The sequence below is a fragment of the Hyperoodon ampullatus genome, assembly GCF_949752795.1.
Source record: "Hyperoodon ampullatus genome assembly, chromosome: 13".
NCBI lineage: Eukaryota > Metazoa > Chordata > Mammalia > Artiodactyla > Ziphiidae > Hyperoodon > Hyperoodon ampullatus.
Window position 1 is genome coordinate 63017820 of NC_136926.1, and position 12503 is coordinate 63030322.

Genomic DNA, 12503 nt, shown 5'->3' on the forward strand with positions numbered 1-12503 from the left:
AGGTTGATGGATTCATCTGGATCCAGGAGACCCGAGAGGGTGTAGGACCCCACAAACCGTTGCCTACAATGGCCTCTGAAGGACCATGGAGCTCTGGCCCCGAGTCCCAGCTCCAGGAGGCTTTCGGGAAAGGACTGCTGAAAGCCAAGGTGGGGAGTAGCAGGGGTGGTCGGGACACGTTGGTGGGAAGGGGGAGCGAGGGCCACTAGCCCTCAGACGGAAGGGAAGAGGTCTCTCCAGGTGAGCCCGTCGCCCCGCTTCGCGTCCAGCCACCTGCCGCAGGTGAAGATGGTGGCCACGCCGGTGCTGGTGTTGGTGACCTCCACCTTCTCCACCAGCCAGCCAGAGCTGTAGCCGCTGCTGTCGTGCTCCAGACGCACCTTGCGCAGCTCGCCCAGCTCCAGTGTCTCCAGGAAGAAGCGGTCAGTGCTGCCCCTCTCGAACAGGTTGCGCATCTTCTGCTTCAGCTCCCGCTTGCCCGTGTCACCGTTGGCCCCGAAGATGGTCACGAAGACGTTGGCGTCGGTGCCCGCCCCTGGCTCATAGCCCGTCGTCACAATGACCTCGTACTTGACCAGCACCAGGCTCTGGACCTTGCTGGCAAAGCTCTCTGTGGTCTTGGTGACCTCAAAAACCTTGAAGTACTTCCTCTTCCTCTTGAGGGGGATGAGGCTGTCGCAGTTGAAGAAGTACCTGGAAGGGGTGGGGGAGTCGGGGAGGTTAGTGCGCACCAGCCAAGGCTCACGCCCCGCCCCCCCCAGGACCCTGGGCATCCACAAGTGATTCCTTCCCCAGGTGACAGGATCTTAGGGCGGGAAATGTCTGCATTAAAATGTGAAGATGGGTCTCGTTTATCTGAAAATTGACAGTGAGTGACATCTCCATATTTTTAGTTGCTCCTTGATTTTCCTTTTCTTTTTCCCCTCACACTCCACATCCGATCCACCAGCAATTCCCAATGACCCCGTCTTCACAATAGGTCCAGAATCAGCCCACTTGAAAAAGTATGCGCTACCTCACTCTCCGCCCTGCTACCCCGCTCATCCAAGTCACCACCATCTTTGACCTGCAACGTGTCAGCTTCCTAACTGGTCTGCCTGCTTCTTGCTACCTATCGTGACGCCTCTCCACAGCATCCAAGTGATCCTGTGGAGATGTAAGCCCACGAATGTCACCCTTCTGCCCAGAACCCTCCACTGGCTTCCCAGAATAAATAAAAATCACCACCTTACAAAGGCCTGCAAGACCTTACATGATCCGACCCTCCTCCCAGCGTTTCCCTTCCTGACTTGTTGTCTGCCGTTCTCTAAGCTCACTCCACGCCAACCAGGCTGATACCCTTGCCCCTTCAAAGGGACTGATGAATGATTTTACCCAGTGTTGTCAGCTTCAGAGGAGCTATGGGATCCAGAACAACAATCTCAGGCAAAGCCAAGTGGAAAAATAGCTAGGAAATGTATGCTCCCAAATCCCTTGCACTTGGCTGAGTTGAACTATGAGTGTGTGTGTGTTGCGTGTGCACACACATACACGCATGTACTCATGGACAACATAGTACAAAGGGGTGCAAAGTTCTTCAGTACAAAGTACTGAAAGAAGCTGCCACAAGCAGAAGCAAGTCCAGGCCCAAGAGAAATGGTCTTGGACCAAAAAGTCCCTTCTCTACCCACCTCCCCCAATGTTAGCCTCTGGGTAATGACAGTGAGTCCAATAATTACCAAGGAAGAAGTCAGAGGGCACGGTGAGAAAACACTGCATAGGGTGTAAGGGGGCCTGGGGTCTGCCTCAGCCCTGCCACCTACTACCTATGCGACTTTGATTTTCCCATTGGCAGTACTAGAGGTTTGGACTGAACGACTGTCATGGTGTTTTTCCCATCCAAATTGCTAATATTTTAACAGCTTTGGAAATAAGCAATCCTGGCACTGGTTAATGATTTCAGGAACGCAGACCTGAAAGGGCGTGCCCAGTGGTGCAAAATCAATTTTTACATGAAAATACATAACAGCAAAAAGAACTTGGTTTTCTTCATGCTCACTAAATGCCTGGGCTTTGCATTCGTACATCTCATCAACTCCCACAACAACCCTGAGCCATACGTAGACTTCGTCTTCCCATTTCACAGAAAGGAAATGAAGGCTTGGAGAAGAGAAGTTACTGCACAAGTGACACAGAGCTGGGGCCCAGAGACAGCCTGCCTGGCCACCTGACGAGCCAGCCATTTAAAGACACTTCACAAGAAATCATTATTCTGTCTTGAGATCTCTCTGCCCCCAACTCGTCACTTGATAAATCCAGATTGTTGTTACATACCATACTTTCTAAGAGGAAGATATAATCGCATTCTTTGCTTAAACATTCACTTAAAATGTATTTCTTTATGCAAATGCCCACTAATATACATAATTCTATATAAATGCAAAAATCCTGTGATCATATGGGTGTTCTTCTAAATGCATTCTTTTTCTTTTCCTTTTTGCTTGGCTCTATCTCCTTTTTCTCTTTCCATACCCCTCCTGCATCTCGCCTTCACCTCAGATAACCCATGTAACAGCTCTAGATGTATCTTGCCAAATTTCCCTCCATTTCACCCAACCCTGCACAGACCCACATAGACACAGACACATTCAGGACGTCAGTGTTCCCTTTACAAAATGGCATCATATAATGCATTCTTTCCCATATCTTACTTTTCTCACTCAACAATACTTCCTGGGAATTGCTCCAAGTCTTCTGGTACATATTTAATTCTTTTTTTTTTTAAATAAATTTATTTATTTATTTTTGGCTGCATTGGGTCTTCTTTGCCGCGCTCGGGCTTTCTCTAGTTGCAGCGAGTGGGGGCTACGCTTCATCGTGGTGCACAGGCTTCTCACTGCAGTGGCTTCTCGTTGAGGAGCACAAGCTCTAAGCACGTCGGCTTTGGCAGTTGTGGCTTAAGGCCTCCAGAGTGCAGGCTCAGTGGTTGTGGTGCACAAGCTTTGTTGCTCCGCGGCATGTGGGATCTTCCCGGACCAGGGCTCGAACCTGTGTCCCCTGCATTGGCAGGCAGATTCTTAACCACTGTGCCACCAGGGAAACCTAATTTGTTGTTTTTAATGGCTGAAAAATATTCACGGGTGTAGTTATAAGGAAATGTTTCCTAATAGATGTAATTATAAGATCACCAAAATGTGGGACCTCAGGGCTTTGTGGAGTTAAGACTCCAGCTGCAGAAGAACATGCCAGGCTGTTCCCACTGGCAATGGGGGTAGGGTCATGGGTGAGAATAAAGGCAAGGCAGAGAATAACAAACAAAAAAATGAACATGTTAAAAAAACCAAGTAGAATATGATTACACTTCTGTGAACAGTGTGTGTGTGTGTGAGACATTAGAAATATGCCAGAGAGAACAGGGTCACCAAATGCTCAAGATGGCCATCTCTGATGGGTAGGGCTTTAGAGAATTTTTACTTTGTTTTACACACTTTTTTTACCTTATTTGAATTTTAAAATGATTATGTATTATATATGATAATGGGATAAAACAACGATTCCACTTTGGGTTTTAAAAAAAGAAACAAAAGCCTCTCTGTGTGTCCTTCCACTGAGGTCCTGAGGATATTTAGTGACAAAAAAGAGCTGGTCAGAAACGCTGAAGAAGCAGAGTCAGGACTGGAATCGGTTAGAACATAAAAATTTGAGACTGTTGTGTTTATGAGATTGAGATTAAATTAATTTGTATTTCATGGAAATCCAAATATTATGGTCCAACATGCTGTTTAGAAAGGAACTGTGGATCCATATACAGTGCTATTTAAGTGGTCTTTACATGACAGAATTTAAATGTGTTCTAGAATGGTGACATGAAAATAGCCACAATGATGGAACACCCCTGTACTGTCCCCTCTTGGTATAGAGGTGATATTTTTTTGGGGGGAGGTTCTCATACACCAGGAATCACAGGCTTGAGACCAGCGCAGGTAGGTAGGCTGGAGTATGACTTCTGAGAGCCCTCCAGGCTGGAACCCCTGCCATCCTTCCCCTCCCACCAGACTCTAGAGGGCATCCAGCTCTCTTCCCCGGGAGGTGCTGGGTTATGGCCTGAGGCTACACGGCTGATCCGTGACAGCTCTAGCATCTGGGTGTCTGCACTCCCTGCACTCACTTCCCTTTGGGAAGATCCCCCCCACCATGGACATCCCTCCCTCCCCTTCCAGCCCAAGCACCATGCTGACAAAAGGCCACACTCTTGAGAATGTAGGAAAAGATGCTTCACTGGGAGTGGCAGATTCTTTCCACTGGATGAAAAATCCTATAACGGCCCCAGGACTGTGGGATGGGAAATTCTTCACCCGCTTCCTCCTGACACTAGAAGGTGCCAAGTGGTGCTGAGATCTTTGGCTCTCTCTCTCACAGCCAACACTGTGGGTTTAAAGCTAACTCAGGTGGTGACTTATTATTGTATTGTATTGTTTTGTTTATTTTGGGCATTTGCAGAGGCGCAGTATCAGCAGCCACGCTCCTTGCCATAGGGAGACAGTTCAAGTTGCAGAAGGGGCTTTGACCTGGCCCTGGCTCGCTGGGTGAGCTGGAACTCTTCCAGGCCCCTGTATCCCAGCTCTCAAGTCCTTGTCAGTATTGCTCCTACAGGATTTACTGTTATTCTTTTCTCAAAAAGAGCAATAAATAACATTGCAGCCTGAGAGGGAAGCTGCTATGAACAGAGTCTTCTCCTCCCAAATTCACATGTTGAGGCCCCTAACCCCCAAAGTGATGGTATTTGGAGATGGGGGCTTTGGGAGGTAATCAGGTTTTGATGAGGTCCTGAGGGTGGGGACTCATGATGGGATTAGTGCCCTTATAAGAAGAGGAAGAGATGCCAGATCTCCCTCTCTCTTTCTCTGCCATGTGAGTACACAGTGAGCTAGGAAGAGAGGCCTCATAAGAACCCAATCCTGCTGGCACCCTGATTTCTGACTTCCAGCCTCCAGAACTGTGAGAAAAGAATGCCTGTTGTTTGAGCCACCCAGTCTGTAGATTCAGTTATGGCAGCCTGAGATGGCTAAGACAGAAGTTCAAATGTGAGAACCTTTCCTGCTTAATTCCCAAAGTGGAAGCTTGGTCAGAGGCAGCCAATTCCAGGGAGGTGGCAGGTTGAATGTGGACAGACATTTCTCTGAGAAGCTGGGCTCCTGAAGGCTGGAGCCTGAAGCTGGGACCCGCCTGGTCAGGCAGGGCTGCTGCTTCTGTCCCATGTGCTTCTTGTGAGAGGCATTGCCAGGAGCAGGGCCAGGCTTGGAGGGGCACGAGCGGAGCTCGGAGGGGCCGGCAGTGGTTCTGGGGGATGTCCAACTGCCTTAGTTGCTCTTTGGGCCTACCCTCCCCGAGGCATGCGCTGCCCTTGGCCTCCCCTTCCTCATCTCCTGATTCCTTCTTAGTGTCTTTCCTGCCTTCCAGAGCCTCAGGGCTCTTTCTGTCTTCCAACGGTGGTTACCAAGTAGTTTTAATTAGAAAAACTGATGGCTGTGAACTGTTACCCAGGTAACTAAGACCCTTAATCCTCCAGAAATGCCTGAGTTCCCAGAAGGCCTTGGTGGGGGAAATGTAAATCTCCTTATCTGGGGTCCTCAGGGCCAGGTGGCCCATGGGATTACTCCAGCTGGTCTCTACTCTGCCCACAGGAATGACGGGCTTTCACTCTGACTGTGGAGCAGCAGGCTTCAAAGCTGTATCTCTTTATCATTATACAGTGATAATGGGGGAAGGGAAGGACAGACTCAGCTGTCTGGTCCTGTCTGACTGGATCTTCTTTCCTTCCAAAGAAGCATCACTGGAGCACCCAAGGTCATCCCGTCTAGTCCCCTGCCTCTGGGGTAAGCCTCTGGTTCAGAAAGCTCAAGAACCAGTGTAGCTGCCTCTTCCCTTGCTGCCTCATATGCCTCCTGAGTGAGGTGACCTCAGCCTCAAAGGGGACACCTCACACCCTGCCATCTGGTCTGGCCACAGGCCCTCCCCACTGAGGGCGTGGCACTTCCTGGGGAAGAGGGCAGAGGCCCAGGACATACACGTTGCCGTACTCCATCTCCGTGATGGTGATGGTCTTGACGTGCCAGACCAGCTCTCTCTTGGGGATGAACCGGTCCTCCCTGGCGAGGTGGCCCACGCAGAGGGCGGCAATGTCTCCCAAATAGACGCTGTCAAACTCAAATATGTCTGTGGTCCCCCTGCAGGATGCAAAGATATGGCCAGTGAGAACAGCTCATGCCCACTGAAGGAAGTAAGCATTTACTGAGTGCCAACTGTATCCTAAGCACTGGTCTGAAGAACAGAGATAGAAGAGCAAGCAAGACCTGATGTCAGGTCTCCACTGCTTAAGGGTTCAGTCTAGTTTTGAAACAAGACAATCATAACCATTAAAAAGCCCTTCTGGCTTCTTGGTCCCGGAATCAATGATTGGTAATATCGGATGGTGTTGGAGGTGGGTGAGGTCCTGGGCCTTGGACATTGGGTTGAAGAGGCTGATGAGATTCAGAGAGCAGAGGCGGGGGAAGGGAAGAGTCCTCTGATGTAGATCTGACTTGGCAAAGTCAAGGGATGGGAACAGTGGGACTGGAGGTGCAGACGTTTCTGGGGGGAGTGCTGACTTGGCTGGGTGCATTGAGGGAAAGGGCAGTGGAAAAGAAGGGGGAGGGGCAGTCTGCGGCGGGGAGGGGGTCAGCTCCGACCATCCCCACTCAGAGGAGTTTGAATAGAAGGTAAAGTGGGGCTATGGCAGGGGGAGGCTTTATGTAGGCAATTCTGGAGGGAGCGGGGAGATGAAGGGGGCTTCTGAGCAGTTCAGAGGCGGCTCAGACGTGCAGGAGGAGGTGAGAGTCTCCGGCGTGTGGCAGGCAGCCGGGAGTGCTGAGCAGAGGCACCTATTACACGAGACCCAGTTTTGATTTTCCTATAAAGCATCTTAGAGGCTCTCCCCTCCCTCCCTCCTAAAAGTCTACGCTGTCTTATATGATCCTTCTGCATTCTTGTGGATGAATGTCTCCCTTTTCAACTAGACTGTGAGCTCCTCATCCGCACGGACACAGGATAATGTCTGTGTGATTCCCGGTCCTGCCGCATAGTGGGTAGGACCTGCCCAGCTTTAATTAATTTATTAACTGATTTTTGTTGTAGTTTTCCATTAACTTTTAAAAAATTGAAATACATTTGACATATACTACTGTGTAAATTTAAGGTATACAACATGTTACTTGGAAACATTTATATATTGTACTGTGATTGCCATTGTAGCCATAATTAGCACTTCTATCATATTACATAATTATCCTTTCTTTCTAGTAGTTGGAATAATATAGATTCTAGTCTCTTAGAGGGAGCTCTCTTTAAATGACAGTCCCCTCTCTTCGCTCTTCTAAATCTCCTTGTTTCATGCCTTGGAGCTCGAATGGGGTTGGCACACAGTAGGCACTCAATAAATTCTTGCTGGTTAGGCCCATTTGTATATTTATGGCCCCCACTAAAAGGGTTGGTTCTTGGGGTCCCTCTCTTACCCACCCCACCCATCCGCATTCCCCTGTGGGCACCCCTCTTCCTACTTCCTAAAGGCCCGCTGTCTAGAAGAATTTTCCACGAGAAACTCTTTGGATCGGTTCTTCCTGCCCTCCAGGATGAGCCAGACGTTCTCCCTGGTTTCGCCTCCATTGCCGGTTTCTATGACGATCTCATAGGCTGTGGTGGAGAAGGTGGGAGAGGGTCAGCAGAGGGGAAGCAGCACCCGCCATCAGAGCAGGAGCAAATTGGCCACTCCTTGCAGGTCCTACATCTGGTCTTAGATCACAGCCTTAAGGGGGTTGCGGTGGGGCGCAGGTTAAAATCGCTACAACTGAGGCACTATAAATAGAACCTGCCTCAATTTGGGGTCTAGAGTGGTGTCCTCATTTTATTTATAGTAGCAATCTCTTTGCCTGGCAAGCATGGGAGCCACTGGGAGTGAAGAGCCAAACGCCTCTGCCTCCAGGATCCATGAGGTTGGGATGAGTTTTCGGAGAGACACTGGGGCCTGGTTCTCAGGGATGGAAGAGTCTGTGAGATGCAAAGTGGAGATGGTGTGTAAAGAGAAGGGAGGAGAGGCGGGGCCCAGCTACGGAAAGGGGAGGGGAAGATCCAGTTGCCTCGAACTTTCTGTAGCAAGCAGTCTCGTTCCCTGTCTTGTCTCAGCTCTCACTCTGGTGTCATGCTCAGCATCACGACCTCCCTCCCCCGCAGTTCCCGCAAGCATGTCAGCATTTGCCAAGTGTCAGGACTGGGCTAGACTCTGGGCGACACTAGAACTCATCTCTAGCCCCAGACAGAAACACCGACTGCACCACAGGACAGAATAACCTTAAACGAAGGGCCAAAATAGCATGGGAGGGAGGGTAAAGCAGGCTCCCATTACCTCTCAAACCTCACCTTCCAGTACGTTCTCCCTTGCTCGCTCCGCTCAGCCTCTGTGCCGTTCCAGAACAGGAGGCACACTCCGGCCTTAGAACTCTGCCTTGAGCACCCCCACCCCCACCCACGTTGGCTTGGCTCACTCCCTCCCCTCCTTCCTCCCTACTCAGATGTCACCTTCTCACAGGGTCTACCAGACCACCCAAACCACGCTTCCTGCCTGATTTCCCCAGCACCTGCCCTACTGAGCTCTATTATCTTCTCTTATCACCTAGTACCTTCTAACATGCTAAGGAGTTTACTGATTATTTTATCATTTATTGTATTCCCCCCTCCCACTTGAATGTAAGCTCCATGAGGGCAGGGGTCTTCGTTTTGCTCACTTACAGATCCCAAGAGCCCAGAACAGTGCCTGGCACATAGGCACTCAATAAATACTTGTTGAGTGAACAATGAATGATTGGGCTAATCGCAGTAAGCTTCATGAAGAAGATGACGTATTGAGCTTGGCCTTGAAAAAGAGCCATGATTATGATCAGCAGAAAACCGAGGGATGCTGTAGGAGGAGGGAGCAGCATAAGCAAAGATACTGAGGGGCATGAGAGGGGCTTGAAATCCACATGATCCAGCCCCACTCCCCAGGGACCAGGCTGGGCTGGAGCTGGCACACAGGAGGACACAATATTTGTCTGGAGGTTTCCCTGTGCGTACAGCTCTTGCTGCAGTAAGTGAATCATTGAGGATTTGGGATTCTGGATCCAAAGGGATAGTTTGATCTCTGTGCTTTTACCTCAGAGATGTGATAAAGACAGTTAGAAGGGATGGCTGTGCCTACAGCTCAGTGTAACGTCGATCCCAGCCTCTCAGCAAACTGTTGCCTTTGTGACTTCTCTCAAGTCACAGGTAGAAGGAATCAGGGCAAAAATGTCCACGATAGGGGAAGAGATCCACAGCACAAGCCCTGGAAGAAGAGCGGGGCTCTGCAGGCCCGACCGCTCACAGCCCAGGGATGTGAAATGGCTGAGTCACTGCCCACGGCTCGAAGCCATTGCAGGGAGGGGGTGGTCCCACTGCCATTCTGCTTTCCCAGCAGCCGGTAAAATATTTCTGCAAACCAGACACCTGTGAATTCAAAGTGGATCCTGGGCATTGTAGAGGAAATGGCTTGTCAGCGCCCAGGAGAGGAGGCAGAGAGCGCTAGGAACCTACTTGCTCTCTACGATCAACTCAAGTGGAACATTCGAGAAGCAGCACATGTGGACCATAAGCAATCCTCTCCTCATGGCCCTGGGGAGAAGGTAGAGCAGGAAAGTGTGTAAGTCAGGACATTTAGACAGATTAGAAACAAATGTGGCCAGCTGCATCAACGGTCTTTCAATCAGCATATGTCCATCTTGGAAAGTCATTTCATCAATGGCTTGATAAAAATGTGGAAGGCATGACTCTCAGTTTTGTTTATAGGTTGCTGGGAGGAAAGGACAGAGGAGGACCAGGGACCTGAAAGAGTGGGGCCAGTAGGAGCCCAGCCTAGGAGGGGTCCGTGTGAGGCTTACCCCGGGGCCAACACCCACACAGGACCAACCCGGCTGGAGAAAGTGGCTCAGCAGCCACTGTGAGAGTCACTCACATGAAGGGGCCACCAGCAAAGCCGGTGATTGTGGTGAATGTGGTTCAGGTGGCAGGAGAGGAGAGAGGACATCTGGCCACCCTTGACATCTTGCCTGGGCTCTGGGCACGGCACCCTCAGAGGGAGATGAACCAGCAACCCAGGATGCACCGAGAGGATCCAACATCCCATCAGGTGAGCAGCTCCTGAACAGACAGGTGTTTGCCTTGAGGCCAGGACTGCAGGGGCACGTGATTCCATGGAGGAGCACCAGAGGACGCCTGGGCATCTGGTGGGCGTCAGGGACCTTACTGCTCCACATTGCCTTCCCCGCCTCATGTTGTCAGGACCCTTCTCTGGCAAGCTCCTACCATGTGGTTTGCATGGGGCTGAGAGTCCCGGGCCTGAAGAGTCAGAATTATTCCCTAAGAGACGCTCTCTTCCCTTCCACCAAAGCTGTTAAGTTAGAAGGCAGTGGGGTTGCGGGTACCAGCTGCCATCTTCTCATGATGTAGAGAAAGAAACAGTTAAGGGGAAAAGGGGGACAAAGACATACTAAAACCATTGTAGCCTCTGGAGACAGCCAAGTCCCAGCCAGCTCCACCTGAAACTCCCAACTTCTGGGAACCAATATGCTCCCTTTTTGCTGGAGCCGGCTTAGGGGTGGGGTACACCCTAAGCTGTACATGTACAACCAAGGGTCCTGACCACTCCTGAAATTTTCTGTTTGACCCCGTCCCATTGGGACTGCCAAAGGATAGAAACTTCAAGAACATAAATATAAAGATGAATTTTTTTTTAAACAGAGCTGCCTTGTGGAGCAGTGAGTCTTTCACCCTTGGGGAGTTGGCCATCAAGTTGCACTGTATTTGGGCTGGAAATGTTGCAGATAAGGCTGACTGAGCAGCCCTAAAAGCCTTCAAGGAGGGCTGTAAAGAGGGAGACATTGGTCTTGTTGGAGGATGTTCCAGAGTGAGAGATATTTTTGTCCTCCCAGGGGTGCATGTGTGTATGCATGCATGTGTGTGTGTGCATGCATGAGGGTGTGCATGTATGTGTGTGTACTGTGTGCATGTGTATGCACATATGATCATGTGATCCTACTGTTCAGGACTTAGCCTGGATTGATTACATCAAAATCTCTGGAGTGAGACTCAGCCATCAGTATTATTTGAAGGTTGCCAATGGTTTTCAGCTTTGCCTCCACATTGGAATCACCTGCAGAGGCGGATGCTTGCAGAGGATGGGGAGCAGTTTTAGGAACGGCTAACAAGAGTTGGAGGTGGGGCTTCCCTGGTGGCACAGTGGTTGAGAATCTGCCTGCCAATGCAGGGGACACAGGTTCGTGCCCCGGTCCAGGAGGATCCCACATGCCATGGAGCAACTGGGCCCATGAGCCACAACCACTGAGCCTGCGCATCTGGAGCCTGTGCTCCGCAACAAGAGAGGCTGCGACAGTGAGAGGCCTGCACACCGTGATGAAGAGTGGCCCCTGCTTGCCACAACTAGAGAAAGCCCTCTCACAGAAACAAAGACCCAACACAGCCAGAAATAAATAAATAAATAAATATTTAAAAAAAAACAAAAGAAAAGAGTTGGAGATGAAGGCAGAAAACTGGAGGCTAAACACGGTGGGGCAATGGATCAGTCTGGAGTACCAGCCAGGCCCAATAAGGCTGCGGTGGTGCGATGAGTCGTGGTCTAGGAATCAGGATATATGAGTCCTAATAGATATGGCTAGGCCTTAGACATGTCACTTCACCTTTCTGGTTTTGGTTTTCCTTACCTATGATATAGAGGGGTGAATGTGCCCCCTATCTAGCTCATAGGGTGGGAGTGGGGTGGTGAGGACCCGGTGAGAGCAGGGGATGTGTGGAATGCTTTCACACACGTGAAGCTCTGTTCAAGTATGAGAGCATGTTTATTCTCACAAGTCAAGTACCCAGAGGTGCCCCTGGGGACACAGACACAGAATGTAAGTGCCACAAGGGCAGGGTCTCTGCTTTATTCATTAGCGTGTCCCCAGAACCTACACTAGGCCGTGGCACTTGGTAGGTTTTCAATAAGTATTTGCCAAGTGGTTAAATAAAATTAGCTGAGGGTTGAAATGATTGGCTTGAACTGCGTCCCTGGCTCTCCCCAGGATAAGCCTCCACCTTAGGACATGGGTGTCACTGTCTCTCCCCCTGTGGGCAGCCTAGAGGGCGCCACTCTGCTCTCTGCAGGCTCCTAGTAAAGACGGACTGATCCAGGCCATCTCCTGGGCTCCGTGTCCCTGCCCTCCCATCTCTAGCCCACACACATCCTTCTGGAAATAATGCAAGTGCCGCTTCCCCTCTGCCAATCTCCCTGCCAACCCAAATCCTGTAGGTCTTAGCAGCTGTTTGGCAGGAAATCCGGGAAGGAAGCTCAGTGGTTATTCTCCCAGCCTCACGAATCTCTTCTCCCCTAAACACCAATGGTCCAAGGAGCCTCTATTGCTTGT

The 12503-nt window shown here is 50.3% G+C and overlaps 1 protein-coding gene across 3 annotated transcripts in view; it reads right to left on the reverse strand.

Annotated features, from left to right (window-relative positions):
* Window positions 1-212: 212 nt before the first annotated feature.
* The window catches only part of LOXHD1 (lipoxygenase homology PLAT domains 1), a gene marked incomplete at both ends in the record, with an annotated part of 209235 nt that continues 196944 nt past the window's right edge, over window positions 213-12503 (reverse strand). For all 3 annotated transcript variants that reach the window (XM_079717302.1, XM_079717301.1, XM_079717300.1), the window contains 3 exons: window positions 213-693; window positions 6048-6206; window positions 7575-7707. In XM_079717302.1, the coding sequence (XP_079573428.1) occupies window positions 213-693; window positions 6048-6206; window positions 7575-7707 (773 nt within the window). The remainder of the gene's footprint in view (window positions 694-6047; window positions 6207-7574; window positions 7708-12503) is intronic.